The sequence below is a fragment of the Eumetopias jubatus genome, unplaced genomic scaffold, assembly GCF_037043125.1.
Source record: "Eumetopias jubatus isolate StellerSeaLion01/CBP00866 unplaced genomic scaffold, mEumJub1_p1.0 scaffold_5, whole genome shotgun sequence".
Lineage (NCBI taxonomy): Eukaryota > Metazoa > Chordata > Mammalia > Carnivora > Otariidae > Eumetopias > Eumetopias jubatus.
In genome coordinates, this window is record NW_028274811.1 from 31,719,215 (window position 1) to 31,740,743 (window position 21,529).

General features: G+C 41.8%; 1 protein-coding gene across 2 annotated transcripts in view; it reads left to right on the top strand.

Moving 5' to 3' along the window:
* The window catches only part of KDM3B (lysine demethylase 3B), a 65,555-nt gene extending 45,033 nt beyond the window's left edge, over positions 1-20,522 (top strand). For both annotated transcript variants that reach the window (XM_028103488.2, XM_028103489.2), the window contains 13 exons: positions 3,471-3,578; positions 5,221-5,348; positions 6,471-6,747; positions 7,472-7,728; positions 10,114-10,380; positions 11,196-11,367; positions 11,766-11,856; positions 11,995-12,125; positions 14,022-14,141; positions 15,163-15,302; positions 15,800-15,976; positions 17,102-17,236; positions 19,097-20,522. In XM_028103488.2, the coding sequence (XP_027959289.2) occupies positions 3,471-3,578; positions 5,221-5,348; positions 6,471-6,747; positions 7,472-7,728; positions 10,114-10,380; positions 11,196-11,367; positions 11,766-11,856; positions 11,995-12,125; positions 14,022-14,141; positions 15,163-15,302; positions 15,800-15,976; positions 17,102-17,236; positions 19,097-19,177 (2,084 nt within the window). In that variant the 3' untranslated portion in view covers positions 19,178-20,522. The remainder of the gene's footprint in view (positions 1-3,470; positions 3,579-5,220; positions 5,349-6,470; positions 6,748-7,471; positions 7,729-10,113; positions 10,381-11,195; positions 11,368-11,765; positions 11,857-11,994; positions 12,126-14,021; positions 14,142-15,162; positions 15,303-15,799; positions 15,977-17,101; positions 17,237-19,096) is intronic.
* The last annotated feature ends 1,007 nt before the right edge of the window (positions 20,523-21,529 follow it).

Sequence of the window (21,529 nt, forward strand, 5' to 3'; positions counted from 1 at the left end):
AGTAGAAAACCAACACTGAGCACAGAAGAAAGACTTAAACTTTTATAAATTGAAGAGTGCCTTGTTGAAGTATAGGAAATATCAGGCAGTCTACCAAACATACAATTGTTGGGAGTTCCAGAAAGAGAAACAGTGGGAGGGCAGATGCAAAAAATATCTTAACAAATAGAGCCATAAATTTTCCAAATTTGATGAAAGAGCTATAAAACCACAAATCCAACAATCCTCAAACAGAAGAAGCATTAAGAAAACCACCCAAAGCACATCATAATCCACCTTACTGAAAAGCAGTGATAAAGAGAAAATCTGAAAATCACAGGAGGGAAAAAAACCCACAACACATTATATACAAAGTAACAAAGATAAGAATGACAGCCAACTTGTCAGAAACCCTGTTCACCCGAAGACAGTGGAACATCTGCAAGTGCTAAAAACAAACCTTTTAACCTGAAATTCATACCTACTGAAAATATCGTTCAAAAATGAGAGTGAAATAGTTTTTCGGTCCAAGAAAAGCTGATAGAGATCATCGCCAGCAGATTCACACTCAAAGGTAGTTTTATTCAGGGAAAACAATTGATACAGTAAGGGAATTCGGATTTATACGAAGGAATGAAAAACTTCCTATGTGATAAATATGTGAGTACATATAAAAGACTTTCTTATTTTTAATCTTTTTAAAAGATAGCTATTTAAAGGAAAAGTAGCAATGTAATGGTTGATTATATATGCAAAATTAAAATACGTAGTTAACAGCCAAAAGAAAGGGAGGGAAATGGAGGAATAGTTTCATAAGGGTCTCACACTGTGTGTGAAGAGTGGTATGATATTTGAAGATAGACCGCTAAGTTACAGATACTTCAAACCCTAGAGCAAACAATAACGAAGGTATATATAGCTAAATAAGCCAGAAGTAGAGACAAAATCAAATCATAAAAGCAGTTAATTCAGAAGACAGAGGAAAATGTAGCAAAAAATGGGACAGATAAACATACACAGTGTATCTTGTATTCAGTTTTCTTGGGGTGGGTAGCACAATTACAAAAAAAAAAGTCTAAAAAGGTCTTCGAGGGAGTGATAAAGAAATAAAGGTTGAAAAACACTGAACCTAGATAGATATAGGTGGGAACATCTTACAGAATGCAAAAGACTGAATTTTTCTCCCTGAGATCAGGAGTGAAGCAAGGTATCTACTTTTCATAACTTCTATTCAGCACAGAGCTGGCGTTGCTAGTCCACATGAAGAAATAAAAGCATACCCCTCCCCCCAACAAAAGGCACATAGACTGGAATGAAGTAAAATGTTTTTTAATTTCCTGGTGACATGATCATCTATATAGAGAATACCAAGTAGAGTGCCTTGGCTGGCCGAGTCAGAAGAGGGTGTTACTCTTGATCTCGGGGTCATGGGTTCATGCCCCGTGTTGGGTGTAGAGATTTGTTCTTTTTTTAACTTTGTAGTCTTTTTTTTTTGTTTTAATATTTTATTTTTAGGTAATCTCTACACCCGCTGTGGGGCTTACACTCACAACCTGAGTCAACTTCAAGAGTCACGTGTTCTACCGACTGAGCCAGCCAGGCACCCCAGATGTAGAGATTATTGGGTGGGGGGGACCTCAAAGAAAAAAAAGAAAATCCCAAGAAATCTACAAAAAAGCTACAAGAACTAAAATATGAGTTTAGCAAGATTGCAGGACAAACTCAACACAACAAAATCAGTTCTATTTCTATATGGTGTCAATGAGTAATTTGAATTTTTAAATCAGTATCATTTATGGTAGCATCAAAAAAACATGAATTGTGTGGGGATAAATTTAGTCAAAATGCAAAAAACGCATACACTGAGAACTGCAACATATTGCTGAGAAAAATGAAAAAAGACTAAATAAATGCAGAGATGTGCCATATTCATGGAAAGAAGACTGTGTACTAAGATGTTACTTCTTCCAAATTAATCTATTACATGTAATTCAAATCAAAATCCCAGTAGACCTTTTTGTAGAAATTGACAAGCTGGTTCTAAAATTTATATGAAATTCAAAGGACTAGAATAATCAAAACAATTTTGAAAAAGAAGGCAGTTGGAAGATTTGAACTACTTCATTTTAAGAGTTATTATAAAGCTACAGGAATCAAGGCACTGTGGTAATACAGTAGAACAGAGATAATACACACATATATAAGCAACTGATTAGTTGACAAAGGTGCCACAATAATTCAGTGGGGAAAAGATCTTTCAACAAATGGTACTGGAATAATTGTGTATTCTTACTCAAACCTAATTTTTACTCACGCCGTATATTAAAAGTTAACTCTTAAGTAAATCATAGGCCTAAACATAAAAGCTAAAACTCTAAAAACCTCTAAAAGGAAAAAAGAGAAGATCTTTGTGTCCTTGGGTTGGATAAGTATTTTTTAGATAGGACACAAAAAGCAAAAGAAAAAATACTATCAAATCTGAAAGTTTTTGCTCTTCAAAAACAGTCTCAAATAAAAAGGCAAGCCTCCCATATTTGTTAAAGGACTTGAATCCACTGTAAAGACCTCTTGTAACTCAATAAGAAGACAACCCAATTTTTAAGTGAGCAAAAGATTTGAACAGATACTTTATCAAAGAAGATCAATGGAAAATTAAAACCATAATGAAAAATCCCTAATATCCACTTGGAAGGCTAGAATTTTAGAAACTGACTGTACCAAGTGTTGCCAAGGATGTGGAGGAACTAGAACTCTTAAAATTGCTGATAGGAATGCAAATTGGTACCATCACTTTGACCCAGCATCTCCCACTTCTAGGTATTTATGAGAGAAATGAAAGCGTGTCCACACAAAAGATTGTCCTTGGATGTTTATAGCAACTTTATTCATAATAGCCCAAAATTGGAAACAATCCAACTGTTCACCAGCTGGTGAATGAGGGGGTTTTGTTGTGTTTTTTTTTTTAAGTATATCCATACCATGGAATAGTACTCAGCCATAAAAAGGAATGAATTACTGATACGTGAACAATATGTATAAATCTCAAATCATGCTATCTGAAAGAAACCCAACACAAATGACTATATACTGTATGCTTCCAGTTATATGAAATTCTAGAAAAAGCAAAACGTTAGTATTAGAAAGTTGATCAGTGGTGGCCAGAGGTTAAGAAAAGGCTTTTGACCACAAGCAGAGGACTTGAGGGAACGTCAAGAAGGGAGATGGAAATGTTCTATATCATGATGGTGGTAGTGTTTATACAATTGTATACATTTGTCAAAATTCATTGAAGTGCACACTTTAAATTGTTAAATTTTTTGTATGTATATACAATAAATAACAATAAAACAACCAGATTTTTTAAAAGTTAGATGTTATCTTCTCTGGCCCATGAGAAAATTGGCCTTTAGGATCTGAAACTCTGACTCACTAAGAAGGATACATTTTGTGACCCTCATAAAGTAAATGAAGTCATTTCATTTCTGTTTCAGAGACAGAAGAGATGGGTGATGAAGAGGTTTTCTCCTGGTTGAAGTGTGCAAAGGGACAGTCTCATGAACCAGAGAATCTCATGCCCACACAGATCATCCCTGGCACAGGTTAAGGGAGTTCTTTTTTAAATTTGGTGAAAGGGGGCTCCTGGCTGGCTCAGTCGGAGGAATGGTGGCTCTTGATTTCGGGGTTGTGAGTTTAAGCCCTACATTGGGTGTAGAGATTACTTAAATAAACATTTTTTAAAATATTAAAAATAAAAAATTTTGGTGGGGAAAAAAGTGTTTTTCATTTAATTGAGTTATAATTCACACACCATAAAATCTGGTGAAATGGTTTATCTTGGCCTGATTTTTGTTACGCCTCCCCAGGTTTTTCTTACAGTTTGAATTGTTAGATATCGGTTAGATTTTATGCAGCCAGTGCACACATTTTGCCTCATCTTTCTGGTTAGAGAAGTTGGTTGCTTTTCTACATAACATTTTACATTCCTGTGGTTGGCAGGATCAGAATAGAGAAAGTCCCACATGTTTCCAGAAAGACTTTTGATTTTAGGTTTGTAAAAATCCAGCTGAAGCTAATCAGACCTCTTGAATCCATGAAGAAGGCAGCTTAACAGTAGCAATGAATGGTCCTGTTTATGTCACAGTCCCAGCTTAGTTCAGTGGTTCCTCCAAAAAGTCTGTTTCCAGCTTCCACACTTCCAATAACACATACACATTCAAGATGGTCAGTCTTCTATCTATATTCTCCTCTGCTGTGGCAGGAGCACTCTTTGGATCCTTATACCCCAGTGCTTCCAAGCAAAAGGGTTCCCTCAGTGCACTGATAGGATGCCTGCTCCCTACTGATCTAAGCACTGATTATAAATGTTCACATTAAGTTTATTTACATTGGTCTGTTTTTTTCCCCACGTTTTCTTTTCTTTTTTGTTAGGTATAACTTAAAGCATATAGATCTCAAGTATAGAATTCAAAATGTTTACATGCTCTCGAACATTGAGGAATCTACCCCTAGAGTTTCTCCTGCAGGTCACCTTGTTAATGTTTACTAGAAGAGGGAGTGTAGCTTAGTGGTTAAGAGTGCACAGAACTTCAAGGCTAGGTATACCTCAGTTAAACTATTAGTATTCCCATTTACCAACTATGTGTGCTTGAGCAAATGACGTAAACTTCTCTGAGTATCAGTTTCATCATCAAAAACTGAGAGTATGGGGCGCCTGGCTGGCTCCGTCGGTGCAGTGTGCAACTCTTGATCTTGGGGTTGTGAGTTTGAGCCCTATATTAGGTGTAGTGATTACTTAAAAAATACAATCTTCAGGGGTTCCTGGCTGGTTCAGTCAGTAAAACATGTGACTCTTAATCTCAGGGTCTTGAGGTCTGGATGTGGAGCCTACTTAAAAAATAAATTTAGGAGTGCCCAGGTGGCTCAGTCGGTTAAGTGTCTACCTTTGGCTCAGGTCATGATCCCAGGGTCCTGGGATCAAGCCTCTGCTCAGCAGGGAGCCTGCTTCTCCCACTCCCCCTGCTTGTGCGTTCTCCCTCTCTGTCAAATAAATAAAGTGATTAAAAAAAATTTTTTTAATTAAAAAATAATAATAAAATATTTTTCAAAAAAATTTGAGGGTAAAAGCTACTATCTCATTGAAATGTGGTAAGGGTTGAGGAAGATAATGTGAATGAGATCCTTAGCACAATGCCTGGCACATGAAACATTCTGAGGCTTTTGTTGTTGCTGTCTTTCTTCCAGCTCTTTACAATATTGGAGACATGGTACATGCTGCCCGGGGCAAGTGGGGAATAAAAGCAAACTGCCCTTGTATTAGTCGGCAGAACAAATCTGTATTGAGACCTGCTGTCACCAATGGGATGTCACAGGTAAAGTGGTATGTGTGGGTATAAGTGAGAGAAATTTTGCTTCTTAGTACCAGGAAATGCCCCATTTTCACCTGTGTTGTCCTAGGTTACTGTAGGATACCTGAGGAATTAGGGGATGGAGAGTGTTTCTAGAGGGAGCCCCAAAAAAGTTACTCAAGGGACTTGAATTCCCTCTGCCTGGTATGAGTTTCTCTTCATTCATCTTTAAAACCAGTTCAGGCTGGGTTGATAAATAGCACAAAGAAATTCTCTGCATCTTGTCAAGATTTATACTTCAGCGTCCTTGTATAGCTGAGAAGTATGGAAAATGTTACTAGGAAGGCAGTCCTATCTGTGTGCATGGTCCCTGTCCTTGTCATGTTAGGTACTGAGGACAGAAATAATGAAGATTGGCCTGCTGAGCTGGGATCATTCTACCCTGAAAAAAATGCCAGGCCTCCAGAGAGGCAGTGGTTTGCTCATTGCTCTGTCAGAGGTGGAGGTCATTCTGGTTCGATGGTAACTGTTTTGAACAAGAGGCTGTTTTAAAAACACACATGCACACGCACACGCACACACCCCTACCTGCTTATATTTGGAGGGCTTTCCAAGAACACAACTAACACATGGTTAGTAGGAGGCACGGGAATTAAGGCTGATGAATCTCAAGGTATATTTTCAGTAGACTCGACATATTAGAGCAAATCATCTGGAAAATTCAGTAATAGAACAATAGACATTTATGGAGAATTTATGTGTGCCAAACACTCTACTGAGCTCTTGGCATATACTATCTCATTTAATCCTCAGAACAGCTTTATGAGGTCACATTCTAATCACCTGTTTGCCATTGCAGAAATTAAGCCTCAGGCATGCTACATAAATATAGTTTAATAACATTTTAAAATACATTGTATTATTTATTGTTACGTTCATTATTCTTTCCACAGAACCAAGCATAGTTTCTGTGACATTGTAGGACTCCTTAAATATATGGTGAATGAATGAATGAACGAAATAGCAGTTTATGGGACAATTTCATGTTGTTTTCCTAGACTTTTTCAGTGTCAGCAGCCCTTACTATGTGTTTTTTTTTCCTATGCAAGGATAGCACTCTAACTGTGTTGGCCTTCTGTGCTTTAGCTTCCTAGCATAAACCCTAGTGCCTCTTCTGGAAGTGAAAGCACCTTCTCAGGCGGAGGAGGACCTGCAGCAGTAACATCAGAGACCGACCATGTTCCGAGAGCCGACAGCACTGACGTCAGATCTGATGAGGCTCTGAAAGCAGAGAGTTCAGCTTCAAATAGCAATAGTGAGCTAAAAGCCATCAGGCCGCCTTGCCCTGACACCGCTCCCCCCTCTTCGGCCCTGCACTGGTTGGCAGACTTGGCGACTCAGAAGGCTAAAGAGGAAACAAAAGGTGAGGTAAACACAAGCCTCTGCCCTGTCTGTGGGTGGAACACTCGAGTTATTCTGAGATTCTTCACACTCACACATTACCATCCACATTTATGAAACATGCTGCTTGCTTTCTCTTGCTAATCACATGAAATGAGGAAATCTCTTTCATTTTCTTTCTAGAAGTGGAGCTTTTTTTAAAAGGCACATGCCTGGGCTCTACCCCAGACCTCTTTAATCAGAATCAGTAGATTTTTAATAAGCTTCCAAGTGGTTCTATTATGCAGCCAGGGTTGATTTTCAGTAGGCACAGAGAGTCACCTGGGGGATTGTTACAAATGCAGATTCGTGTGCCCCACCAGAACTATTAAATGACAGTCTCTTAGAGTACGAACAAGATTCTCCATTTCTAGTGATCACTCTAGGTGATTCCAGTACAAGTGTTCTGGAGACCCCATTGCAGAAACACTGTCTTAGCAAATGAGGGAGATGAAAGATGGATGGGAACAAGAGGGAGTTTGAAATCCAGATCAGGGAAAGGAAGGAAGAAGTAGGAGAGCTTCTTCTTGGCCATGATCCTACTATAGTCCTACCTGGTCAGGCTTGACCCAGACAAACCGTATGTAGCTTGGGGGGCAGGGAGGGGAAAGTCTCTCCTTCTTCCCACTTGGCTAATATTTAGGAGTCACTTGCCTGCTGGATGTTCCTTATCATGCCTAATGCTATTCCCGGTTATGTCCTTACAGAAGCAGGGTCCCTGAGGTCGGTGCTCAGTAAAGAGTCTCATTCACCCTTTGGGCTGGACTCGTTCAACTCCACTGCAAAAGTCTCTCCGTTGACTCCAAAGCTTTTTAACAGTCTGTTACTGGGTCCCACTGCCTCCAACAACAAAACCGAAGGCTCTAGCCTTCGAGACCTCCTTCACTCCGGGCCCGGAAAGCTTCCTCAGACCCCCTTGGACACAGGCATACCCTTCCCCCCGGTCTTCTCTACATCCTCAGCAGTAAGTGTCCTTTCTACAACTCTAGCCTTTTCCAGTGAAGAGCCATCAGAGATCTGGTAACTGGGTTAGAGTGTATATGGGTGACTTGTATTCTCTATGTTGTCTGTCCAGCTGACAAGATCTTTCTTTACATTGAGTTTGGGGAATGTTTGGGATCCTTTTAAATCGTGAACTTTTTGTGCTGTGTTAAGAAGTCAGTAGAAATTGAGACATTGTAATTTTCAGTCAGCAGAAATCACTATTTTCTTGACAATAATGGGCATTAATTTTCTTTTTTAACCCAGGCGGTACATCCATGCCCCCTTCTCTTGGATATCTAATAGACACCTCAAACCTAACACATGTAAGACCACATTCCTGCCTCATCTTCTGCCCATAAGCCTGCTTCTCCTTTAGTTTCCTCTCTTGGTCATGGACATCTGCATTTTTCCCATTGCTTGGCCAGAAATCTTGGAGTCGTCTCTCACATGTCATGTCTAATCTGCCAGCACATCCTCAGTTTGATCTTTAAAATGGATTCAGAGTCCACCCATTTCTCATCAGCTCCACCACTTCCCATCTGGTCTGAGCCAACATCCTCCCTTTTCCTGCGTGTTTGTAGTAAACTCCTTAGAGGTCCCTTTATTTCTTCCCTTCTCCACTCTGTATGTTGTCAGCACAGCAGCTAGTGAGTCTTTTAAAATATAAGTGATCTCATTGCTGTGATTTAGGGCAGCTCTGCCTAAAGCCCTTCGAGGGCTTCCTATTTCTCTCATAGTGTAAACAGAGTCCTTTCAGTGGACCGGAAGGCTCCAGCCCTATCCGTGCATCTTCCCCGCTCTTCCCTGGCTTCAGCTACCACTCTCCTTGTGCGTGCTGCTCTGGCCACCCCCACCTTCTCGTTCTCTGAACGGGCCAGGCAGCCTCCCTCTTCAGAGCCTTTGCACTTGTCCTTTTCTTCCACCTGGAACGAACTTTCTCATGTAACCACAGGCTTGCTTCATCATCAGTTTCGTCTCCTCCCTCCTGAAATGTCACATCCTGTAAGCCTTCTTCTTAAATCACCCTTTTTAAAGTCCATCACATTCTCATTCTCCTCCATAACTCTCTTCCTGGCACTTCATATTTTTTCCCTAGCATTCATTACCATGTTTGATATTTTTTCTGTTATACCTCTCCTTAAAGGATTTTTTTACTTTTATTCATTTGTGAATCACTAGTGCCACAGTTTGATACATAGTAGGTGTTTGTTAAGCATTTACTGAATGAAGGAATTCACAAGATACAAAATTTAAATGATAGAGTGAGAAGTCTCCTTCCCATCGTCCTCTCCCAGCTACCTGTTTTCCTTTCTGGAGGTCAGTCATCGTTTCAGGGGCTTACAGTGTGTGTGTATATATACACACACATATACAGTTTCTTCCCCCTCCTTTTATACACGTGTTCCACACCTTGCTTTTCTGCTTTCAGTTTGTATTATCTTCGAGATCATTTCAAGCGAGTACATGAACATGCTTGTCAAATTCTTTTTTATGATTAACGGCTGAAATTCGATGAGCTGTGGGTGGTTGAGCCCTCTACAATGTGGATTATTTGTTTCTCTTTTGCATTGGTGACTTAAAAAATTACTTTTGGCTCTGTTTTATTTGTACATGCTCTGTCAGTTCTCCTTTTCCTTTTTTACTTTTCCCAGGAAGTTACATGATTACATGTACTTTGTACAAATAATGATTAGTGATATTTCAGGCATAGGAATAGTCATGTTTACAAAAGCACTCTCAGTTCCTACATTACAGATGTCATTTTGATTTCTGAGCCTGAGCCTTCCCATCACCTGAAACATGTGAGAGATTCTCACTTGTGTGAGAAGCAGGGGAAGAATTGGGATTAGGAGACTTCTTTCAGAATATACATTTCCAGTTGGATACTTTGGTTTGCCCCTTTATTGGGGTATACTCCCTGGTTGAAAAGGCACTGCCTTGATAAGTCTCTTTATTACTTAATTGAGGTATTGTATCCCTTGGGCATGGTGGTGAGGAAAAAAAAAATTTATAACCTTCAATGATCGTTTCTACTCAGTACTACACAGTATTCTGTGATCCCTGTGGTCTCCATGCAAATCCGATGCCAAAGATATTTCTTAGGTCTCCAGTCTCCTGAGGCAGAGGGGATCTTTCCGTACCTTTCTTTTATAAACGTGAAGCACAATATGAAGGTTAGGAAGATTTAAGATCTTGACTTAACAGACCCCGCCCTTCAGTTACAAAAGCAGTTTCAGTAACTTTTAATGAAACTTAATGAGGTAAATCAGAACTCCTTCTTGTGAAGACAGCTGGGAGGCAGTTTTGTGAATGCCCTTCTCATGGTGCCTCAGTCAGACTTACCCGATGGAATTGTGTGTGGCAGGGAGTGAAGAACAAGGCCAGCCTACCCAACTTCCTTGACCACATCATTGCCTCAGTGGTAGAAAATAAGAAAACCTCAGATGCTGCAAAGCGGGCCTGTAACTTGACTGATACCCAAAAGGAAGTGAAGGAGATGGTGATGGGGTTAAATGTGCTGGACCCCCATACCTCTCACTCCTGGCTCTGTGATGGCAGACTTCTGTGTCTTCATGACCCCAGCAACAAAAACAATTGGAAGATCTTCCGGGAGTGTTGGAAGCAAGGCCAGGTAAGTAAGAATAAGCAGTTACCTGGGCTGGCTGGTTGCTTATCCACCACAGCTGCCAGGAGAGTTTCGTTTCTGTCTGGGAGACTTTTTGCCAGGGAGATTAAGACATAGTAAGTTCATTTTAGACAGCCTTCCTACTTCAGTTTTTCTTGGGTTTAAAAAAAATCAGAAGATTCCTAAACATATATCGTGGTTCCTTCTATTTCTATATAATTCTTATATTTCTATATAGCGTGTAGCTCTGTGTTCTTTAAAGGGCAATTGAAATGTCTGTGAAGTGGTGATCTGCCATTAATGACACCTTTAGAGGAAAATCCTTAAGTGTGACATGGGGGTAAGGCGAAGGTGGGTGGAAGTGAATGGTACTTTTCTAGGTAAATATTTCAAGGCCACACAAATTTGAATGATAGTGTGATAACACTTGCTAATTTTTATGCTTTAGCAGGTGCTTGAGAAAGGGGGAGGTTATGGAATTGTCTGGATAGTTTTTCATTCTAGATGCGAGGAAGTATTCTCAAAGGTGCATTTGTCAGCTTTTTGTTCTCTCACCCCAAAATAGTGGTAGATGCCAGAGCAACAGAAGTGATTTCTGTGGCATGCCTCCCAGGGTGAGAATCAAGAATAATGATGGAGTAGAAGTAGTTTCCATTTCCTGCAACTGCCATGTTCAAATCTTTAGATTCTGAAACTGGGAAAGAACAGTAAATCATCATGAAGAAGAGGAGGTTGTCCCCAGGAAACCTCCTTTCTGTCCCTTAGCCCTGAGCTAAAAGTATTCCTAAATGGTTCTGATCAGGATATTTTTGTTTCCACAGCCAGTGCTGGTTTCAGGGGTACATAAAAAGCTCAAGTCTGAACTCTGGAAGCCAGAAGCCTTTAGCCAGGAATTTGGAGACCAGGATGTGGACTTGGTGAACTGCAGGAACTGTGCTATAATTTCCGATGTGAAAGTTCGGGATTTCTGGGATGGCTTCGAGATCATATGCAGTAAGTGTCTTTGATACTGGCAGACTGAGCATCTATACACCCAGCACTGCCCCTGGGCTGAAATTAAATCTTCTTGGCACATGGAGGGTAGGGATTGGAACACATGTTCTGTCTTGGTGCCAACCAGGTAGCTCTCATGGCAATAACATGACTCCCAGAATACACATGCTCCCATGGGTTATGTGGAGCACTTTCACTGAGGAATGGGGCTGGAATTCCTGTGAGATGGAAAAATATAGCATGTACTAAAGCAGTGGGTGAGGAAAACAAAGCACACCTAGTCTGTTATGACAGGTTACAAGTCTGAAAATAAGAAGTTAGTCTCCTAAACTTTTGGTTACTGAAAAATCAGGCAGGAGCCAAACTAGCAGATTATGGGAGTGCTTTCTATCTTCCAGAGCGATTAAGATCAGAAGATGGGCAGCCAATGGTGCTTAAACTCAAGGACTGGCCTCCTGGGGAAGATTTTCGGGACATGATGCCAACAAGGTTAGTGAACTACAGTGGGTCATCTTGAGACACTTCTGCCTTGCTGGAGCATCTCACAGTAATTATAGAAAAGGGGACTTTGCCTCTTTGCTTTTTTCCCCTGTAACAAGCTAAGTCATCTTTCCTGATCTTTTATAGGTTTGAAGATCTGATGGAGAACCTTCCCTTGCCAGAATATACCAAACGAGATGGCAGGCTCAATCTGGCTTCTAGGCTACCCAGCTACTTTGTAAGGCCCGATCTGGGCCCCAAGATGTATAATGCCTACGGTATGAGGGAGAAGCCCAAATTGCCCTTTTTGGATGCTACCATTCCCCACTTCACCTATAGAGGGAGATATTTAGTCAGGGTCATTTGTAGAGATAATGGAGGGCAAAGTGACAGTTGCTAGAGAAGTTAACAGTGTCCAGGATGGTTTGGAGTTTTGTTTGTTTTGTTTTGTTTTGTTTTGTTTTAGAGGGGGAGGGGCACACGGAGAGGGAGAGAGGATTTTAAGCAAGTTCCATGCCCAGCATGGAGTCCTTTGCAGGGCTTGATTTCATGACCCTGAGATCATGACCTGAGCCGAAATCAAGAGTCAGTTGCTTAACTGACTAAGCCAACCAGGCGCCCCTTTGTTTTGTGTGTGTGTGTGTTTTAATTAGTTTGTTTATTTTGAAGATTGATTTTAGAGAGAGTATGAGCAGGGGGAGGTGTAGAGGGAGAGGGAAGGAGAGAGAATCTCAGGCAGACTCCGTGCTGAGCACGGAACCCAACCCGGGCTGGATCTCACAACCCTGAGATTATGACCTGAGCTGAAACCAAGAGTTGGACACTTAACTGACTGTACCACCTAGGTGCCTCTGTTTGTTTATTTGTTTTAAGATTTTATTTATTTGAGAGAGACAGAGACAGAGCATGATTGGCGGGGGAAGGAGGCAGAGGGAGAGGGAGAAGCAAACTCCCCGCTGAGCAGGGAACCCGACGTGGACTCAGTCCCAAGACCCTGGGATCATGACCTGAGCTGAAGGCAGGCGCTTAACCATCTGAGCCTCCACCCAGGCGCCCCTTTATTTATTTATTTTTAAGATTTTATTTATTTGGGAGAGAGAAAGACAGAGATAGCAAGAGAGAGCACAAGTGGGGAAGAGAGGGAGAAACAGGCTCCCCACTGAGCAGGGAGCCCAGTGTGGGGCTCAATCCCAGGACCCTGGGATCATGACCTGAGCCGAAGGCAGACACTTAACCGACTGAGACATCCAGGCACCCCTTTTTCTTTTCTTTTCTCTTCTTTTCTTTCTTTCTTTTTTTTTCAGATTTTATTTATTGTTTGTTTTTTTAAAGATTTTTTTTACTTTTAGGTAATCTTTACACCCAACATGGGACTAACCTTAAAACCCTGAGATCAAGAGTCGCATGCACTACCAGCTGAGCCAGCCAGGCACCCCAGGATGGTTTTGAATGTGCTTGCTTTTGTCGTATTGATTTGTGTCACATCTATAACTTGTGTATCTCCAATAATTTGAAAGCTTCCTCTCAAATATTCTGTGCAAGAGGACACGATTCTTAGTTTTTGTTTTTTTTTTAAGATTTGATTTATTTATTTGACAGAGAGACACACAGCGAGAGAGGGAACACAAGCAGGGGGAGTGGGAGAGGGAGAAGCAGGCTTCCCGCCGACCAGGGAGCACGATGCGGGGCTTGATCCCAGGACCCTGGGATCATGACCTGAGCCGAAGGCAGACGCTTAACGACTGAGCCACCCAGGAGCCCCTGATTCTTAGTTTTTAAGAGAGTTGATAAAATAACAGTGAAGAAGTCTGAGTACCATGCTACCCATCGTGCTCTTTGTGGAGTCATAGTAAGGCCATAAATTACTATGAAAGCCAAGCTTCTGTTGAATGTCAGCAATGCCCATATCCATTTTGCTTTTAAAGGAGAGATTGTTGGGGGGGGGGGGTGTGAATCAGTTCAATGGCCAAATCTAATGATAGTGTCAGCCAAGCTAGAAATCAATCTTAAAACACTAGAAAGGAGATGAGGAGAATGATTTCTTAATTAAACAGACTTCGCTCTTTCACTGTTACCCATTTAAGAACATCTTCAAGTATGTTTGCACTTATAGGGTCTTTGTGGATTTTTCACAGTATTGCCCTTTCACCCTGCATATCCTCCTTTTCCCTCAGGCTTGATAACTGCGGAAGATAGAAGAGTTGGCACAACGAACCTTCATTTAGATGTGTCTGATGCAGTTAATGTGATGGTGTATGTTGGGATCCCCATCGGGGAGGGTGCCCATGATGAAGGTATGATTTCTAGAAGCCACTACTTCAGGATGGTGAGGCTTGGCCTCGGTGTCTTCCTCCTCACTTATGGCCAGTGGCTTTTTCTTAACTCTTTCCCAGACATGATGCATAGTAGGCACCCAGTGGATGTTGCTAGATGAAAGGAGGTTCTAGGAGAGAGGAGTGGTACTTGTGTATCTTTGACTAGAGTCATTCTTCTTATGGGAATGCTCCCTTTTCCACTGAGTGTATAGCATTAGAAAGAGGAATGAAGAAGGAAGGGCCAACTGGCTCACTTGGTCCATCAGCCAGACCACCTGTCAGGTGACAGATGATGAGGCCAGCTCGTTGGCACAGAATTGAAGCATCAAAGTGATATTTTGCTGCATTTGCACTCCCTGCCATCTCAGTGTAAAATTAATATGTGTTAATTATGGAATTTCTATTTTAGAAAACAGAAAATTTTAAAGAAAAATAAGTAACTCAAAGTCTCACGGTTTAGGGATTATCAGTATCATTATTATGGTATATTTGCTGCCACAATTTTGCTTTTAATGCTACATACCTGCAGATCCTTCCATTATGTTGTCCTTTAAGGGATTATAATAGACAAGCATTAGAAGCCTACCCTCTTAACTTGCCAGAGAAGCTTTACGTTTCATGGCCTTAAATCTATAGAACCCTAGAGTTTGAAGAGGTCTTGAGAAAGTGTATGGATTCTGTCTACTTAGAGCAGGAAATGAAATGACCTGCCATTTGAACATAAGATGTGGCTACACAGTCTGAGCAGGAAATATGTTTTAAAAGAAAACACTACCTCCAAAAAATGCTGAGTTTCTATTAAGTAAGGAAGATTTAGGATTGTTCTTCCTGTGTATAGGAAGCTTAGACAAATATGAGTTTTGATTCTTTGATTCTGCTTTATATTACTCCAGAGAGATGGAGAATAGTAGAGACTAAACTTGTTTGAATTGGACATTTCGCTTTACTCAGAGGTACTGAAATGGCTGGTTACATTGAAAAGTAATTGTGCTCTTTTCAGAAGTACTCAAGACAATTGATGAGGGGGATGCTGATGAGGTGACAAAGCAGAGGATTCACGACGGAAAGGAGAAGCCTGGTGCTTTGTGGCACATCTATGCAGCCAAGGATGCAGAAAAGATCCGGGAATTGCTCCGAAAGGTATGCCCCTGGGTAGGCTCCCAGCTCCCAGATTAAGCGTCTGGGGTTGCTGCTGACACAGCCTGCTTAGGGTTTCTCCAGTGGAGTCTCTTGGCTTTAAAGACCTGTACTTTTGGGGGCACCTGGGTGGCTTAGTCGTTAGGCATCTGCCTTTGGCTCAGGTCATGGTCCCAGGGTCCTGGGAGCGAGCCCCACATCAGGCTCCCTGCTCCGTGGGAAGCCTGCTTCTCCCTCTCCCACTCCCCCTGCTTGTGTTCCCTCTCTTGCTGTGTCTATCTCTGTAAAATAAATAAGTAAAATCTTTAAATAAAAATGAAGACCTGTACTTTTTGTCAAAATGGCCTTGAATCAGTCAGGCCCTGAAGGCCTGAATCCACACCTGGAGGATGTTGAATAGAACAAGCAGAAGATTTGGCCCACTAGGGACATTGTTTCAGCAAGCTGGATTTATGCTGTTATTTATGTATTGATTGTTCCATCTTTGGGTTTGGCTTCAGGTTGGAGAAGAGCAAGGCCAAGAGAATCCCCCTGATCATGACCCAATTCATGACCAAAGTTGGTACCTGGACCAGACCCTCCGTAAGCGACTCTATGAAGAGTATGGTGTGCAAGGCTGGGCCATCGTTCAGTTCCTGGGAGATGCTGTCTTCATACCTGCTGGAGCCCCACACCAGGTGGGTTCCACTTGGTTCCATGGGCTTCCCTATTTCTGATTTTCTTACTACTCGGGCAAGAGTTATAAGGGGCTGGACTGGACTGGCTGGGTGTTTTGGGGGTTTTGTTTTTGTTTTTTTTTAATTATGTTCAGTTAGCCACCATATAGTACATTAGTTTTTGATGTAGTGTTCAACGATTCATTAGTTGCATATAACACCCAGTGTTCATCACAACACGTGCCCTCCTTAATACCCATCACCCGGCTACCATATCCCCCCCACCCCCTCCCCTCAGAAGGACTGGCTGTTCTTAAACTGCAAGTTATTTTTTGCTTTTTAGTTTTCTTCTGTGTAATTTTAAATGTACATTAAAAAAAAATTTTTTTTTAAAGATTTTATTTATCTATTTGACAGAGAGTGATACAGCGAGAGAGGGAACACAAACAGGGGGAGTGGGAGAGGGAGAAGCAGGCTTCCCACTGAGCAGGGAGCCCGACATGGGGCTCAATCCCAGGACCCTGGGATCATGACCCGAGCCAAAGGCAGACGCTTAATGACTGAGCCACCCAGGCGCCCCTGTACATTTAAAAATTTTTAAATGAGGGAGACCATTTTTTAATAAGTGAAAGTCGCAGCTCCCCTACCTGGGCCATACTCCTATTCAGTCCCCTCATCCTGCCTTCTCCAGAGGTAGCCTACTGTTAACAGTTTGGTATGTATTTCTCCAGATCTTTTTCTGTGTAGTTACTAACATTTTCATATATAAATTTATCCTTGTAATTTTTCTGCATTTGTTTTTATGAAAATGGAATATTAGAAGTATTTCTCTAGTTTTAGGATTTTTTTTTTTTTTAACTATATCATAGATGTGCCTGGGTGGCTCAGTCAGTTAAGCATCTGCCTTCAGTTCAGGTCACGATCCAGAATCCTGGGATTAAGTCCCACATCAGGCTCCCTGCTAAGCAGGGAGCCTGCTTCTCCTTCTCCCTGCTGCTCCTCCCCTGCTCGTGCTCTCTCTGTCTCTCTCTCTCTGTCAAATAAATAAATAAAATCTTTAAAAAAAAAAAAACTATAGCATAGACATTTTCCAGGTGTTGCTGACTCTCTAATGGCTCTTCTCCCTCTGTACTTTTCCCCTCCCAGGTGCACAATCTATACAGTTGCATAAAAGTAGCAGAAGACTTTGTATCTCCAGAACACGTAAAGCACTGTTTCCGCCTGACGCAGGAATTCAGGCATCTCTCTAACACTCATACAAACCATGAGGATAAACTGCAGGTAAATAACTCCTTCACTCCTGCCCTGTCTCCCCATCTCCTACTTGGCTACATACAAAGAACACACATTCTGCATCGGTCCTCGTCACACTCGCTTTTAGAGAACACTCACCTTTTAACGTAATCATTTCCGCCATCACCTTTTATTTCTCTGCCCCTGGGAGATACAGTATTTAGTGCTGATAACTGACCAGACTGATTTTTCCCAGTCAGGTGGCGAAAGCTCTGTGGCAGTGTGTTTCCAAGCATGTTTCCAAGAAGGGCACTTCCCCAGAGCTGCTTCTCACAACACATTTCTGTGCAGAATCAGTTCCTTAAAGTCCTGAGAGGACTGCAGTCCATGTCCCTAAGAATTATTGGGTGCTGCAGTAGCATTTAAAAAAAGAAAAGAAGAATCAGGAAGCAAGATTCCCCAGGCAGAACTTCAGCAATCCAAATACACAGTCTCTCCGCCTCCTGCCAGTAGATTCAGTCACCTTCAACCCTGATCTGATCTTTTTGGCTATTCCTTTTTTAACATGTAGAACATTTCAACCATAAAGGTTCTTAGACAAAGTCCAATCATGGGGATAAACAGGTAACATTGATACTGTAGATAAAATGCAACTCTGCAGGCCTACCGCCATTTCAGACCTCACCACCTTTAGGTCTCTCTACTTGGGACATGTCACCTCCAACACTCTCAGTCCTCTGTCACTGCTTTATTTTTTTCTGTAGTATTTTTCACTAACATATTATGTATTTTATCTGTTTGTTTCTGTCCCTACTAGAATGTAAGCTATTTAAGCTCCACGAAGGCAGGGATTTTATTATTTTATTCCCTGCTTTTCCCTGGCACAATATCTGATACATTGTAGGTACTCAGTAAATATTTGTTGAATGAGTACAAAAATTTAATAAGGAATAGCAAAAGGGGGCTTGTGTGCCCATCACTCAGTGTAAGAATTAAAGCATCCTATACATACAGATAAACAGCATTAACACACAGGACACACAGAACAACTACATTATTGAAGCTTCCGTGTACCCTTCCCCATTCTGTCTCCTTACTTTCCCTCCCCAGAAATTATCACTATCTGGGTTTAAAATTCTTTTTAGCCTGTTATTTTAGTGACTCTAAGTGTTCCTTCCTGCTTGATGTATAATATGTGTTCCTCTTAGACAATAAGAAAATACGTACAAGCACAAAGGGAAAAAATTTCCAATAATCTGACCTGCCCACTGTTGTTTTAGTGCATTCCTGTTAGCTCCAGGAGCTTAGGCAAGGTTCTTAACTACCGGACCTTGGTTTCCTCAGTTTCTCATGTGTAAAAATGATGATTGACCTCCTAAGATTGTGGAAAGGATGAAATGAAAGTCCACGTAAAAAGCCTAGCGGTAATGCCCAGCACTTACTAAGCATATAGATGAAAGTGTGATTATATAGCCTTTCAAATGGGTTCATCATTCTTTTTTGATTATATACCTTATATCCTCTGTGATTTGTAAATCATCTTTGGGATTGATTTGGGAAGTATGCAGTCCTGGCTGAGAGGTTTCCTCATTAACCACCAGGCTTTATAGGCTGTGTAAAACATACATTTTTGTGGGGCTCCTGGGTGGCTCAGTTGGTTAAGCGTCTGCCTTCAGCTCAGGTCATGATCCTGGGGTCCTGGGATCGAGCCCCTCATCGGGCTCCTTGCTCACTGGGGAGTCTGCTTCTCCCTCTGTTCTTCCCCCTGCATGTTCTTGCTCGGGCACATGTGCGCACTCTCTCTCTCTGTCTCTGTCAAATAAATAATATCTTAAAAAAAAACACACATTTTTGTTTGAGAATATAACATGGGGCTGTCATGAACTGACTGCTGATTGCTCTCCCCAGGTGAAGAACATCATTTATCATGCAGTGAAAGATGCTGTTGGCACCCTCAAGGCTCATGAATCCAAACTGGCAAGGTCTTAGGCGTGGAGAAACTCCAGACTCCCCTGTGAAGCAGGTTTTTCACTCACAACACATACAGGGAACGGCGGGCTTCTCTGTTGGAGCAGAGGCCCTTCACTTGGAGCCAGTGTGGTCAGTATTACAAACTCCAGCCACTCTTTTCTACGCTGCCTCAACACTGAAGGTTGACACAGGAAAGTTGCACTGTTCACACACACAGTTTCAGACTCCAAGCCGAGGGTTCCACATCCCCATCCTGTGGTCTTTTGGAATTCTGAATTGCCGGAACGTTGCTGGGCTTTCCTGCACATTCTCGTGACTTGAGATCCATGGAAACCGGGAATGTGGGCACACCTTTCTTTTCTTTTTTCTCTCGTGCCTAGTGAAGTGGGAATGTGTTTGGAGGTAGGGGGAATCCCATAACTGGTACAAATAGGGGGTAATTGCTTAAACATGCCTGGTGGAAGCCTGACAGTGTCTCTGCACGTGACCTCTGACACAGCCCATCCCAGGAGACGGGGTGAAGCCATTCCCCACAATCTCTCCCGTGAACACTGGAGTCTTACAGGACCCGGGGAGAACCCACTGCTTTTCCCAGGAGGCTCCAGGATTAGGAAATGTGTGTATTTAGTGAAAAATAGGTTTGTAGTGAAATAGTTACTATTTCATGAAAGTAGATATTTTTAGAATTTTTGAAATACCACAGTTGTTTTCCTGGATTATGAGGAAAGGCACATTACATTTAGTCTTCCTTTCGATAAAAATCTTTGAAGAAATATGATTTTTAGAAATCAACTGCCCGTTATAGCACAAAATCAGCCAAAGCAGAATTTAAAAGGATTGGCTTTTTAGGATTCTTTTAGTTTTCTTCCCCTCCCATCTCAGTCCTTTGTTGAGGGAACAGCCAACTGAGAAGGAACTTTGTCCTGTCTGACCTGTGGTGTGTCCTATGAATATACACACCAGTGACGCAGGAACCATTTTCACCTATTACCAGCGTTCCCTTGGGACTCCTCTTACACTTCCAAATGCAAAGGAAAGTTTGATTTCCTACATGAGGCTTTTTGGTTTTTTGGGTTTTTTGTCCAAAAATATTTTCTGCAAAACTTTCCAACTCCGTGGAGTTTTATTAAGAATTTATTTGAAAGTGATGGAACTCATTGGCCCGTAGATACGTTGGAAAATGTATCTGTCTTCTTTCCAGCTGTACGGTAGTGCCCTGCAGGCTTGTTTATATGTTCACAGTTACTTTTTTTTTTAATAAAAGTCATTTACTGTAGAATACTTTTAATTTCACTTTCTGTATTTTAATTTTGTTGAAGGGCTGATTGGGATTTCCATGTTCTTATTAAAAATCTAACAAATCTGTTTGGAGTGGACTAAATTCTTCCTGTGCCAGCCGTTCTGAAAAGCGAAAGCAGGTTGAGTGCGGGGTGAAGGTGGAGGATGGTTCATTTTCAGATCTTCATTACATTGCTGCTTCCAATTACCCTTTGCTTCCTGAATTGGTGCCTTTTTGAGAGAGGAAAGTGCCAGTCATTGTGGTTTGTGGGCTTGGGGGGGTGAAGGGAAAAGGTCACTTGAGTTAGAAGGTGGGAGAAAATATGGGTTTTCCATAGTTTATGATGTGTGCATGGAATGGGAAAGGTGAGGTCTTGACCTTCCTGGGGCAGTCAGGAATGAGGGGGGTGGCGGATGGCATGAGCAAGGTTTTGGGCCATCGGTGATGGGGTTCCTCAAAGCAGAAGGCCTGGCTGCCCACATAGGAAACATTGTGGCCCTGGATCCACCTCAGAGTTGGTGGGGAAAGACCCAAATGGGATTTTTTTTTTTTAATCAAGCAGTAATTAAAGTGGCTTGAGCATTGAGGACAGACTACATTCCCATTAGAAAAGGCCTTTTGAAGAGGAAGTTGTAAAGAATAGCAAGAGAGGTCATCAGAGGCTGCTTCTCCAGACCCTGTTGGAAAACATCTTCCAAAGTGTTTGAGCCTGGAAATACAATTATCAGGGTGGAAATAGACCATTGTGTGGTTCAAGGATACTGAGTTTGAATAGGACCATAACTGAAATACAGAGTCGGAGCGTGTCCTTTCAGCCTGGGTGGGCACGGGTCGAGGCTGTGATCACCAGAAGACTTACACCTCCACTTAAAGAATGCAGAAGCTTTGAAATGGGACAGGAAAGGAAAGCAATGGGGAGGAAAGGGGGTTGCAGAGGTTGGAGCTTTGTTGCTTTGGTGAAAATCAGGAGGCGGGCTAGCCTACATTCTGGATATAAATGTCTTCAGAATTAGGGCATACACTGCTGCCAGTGTTTGCTGATGGGGGTGGAACTGGAGCCCCTGGACCCATCTCCAGCCTAGACGTCAGGC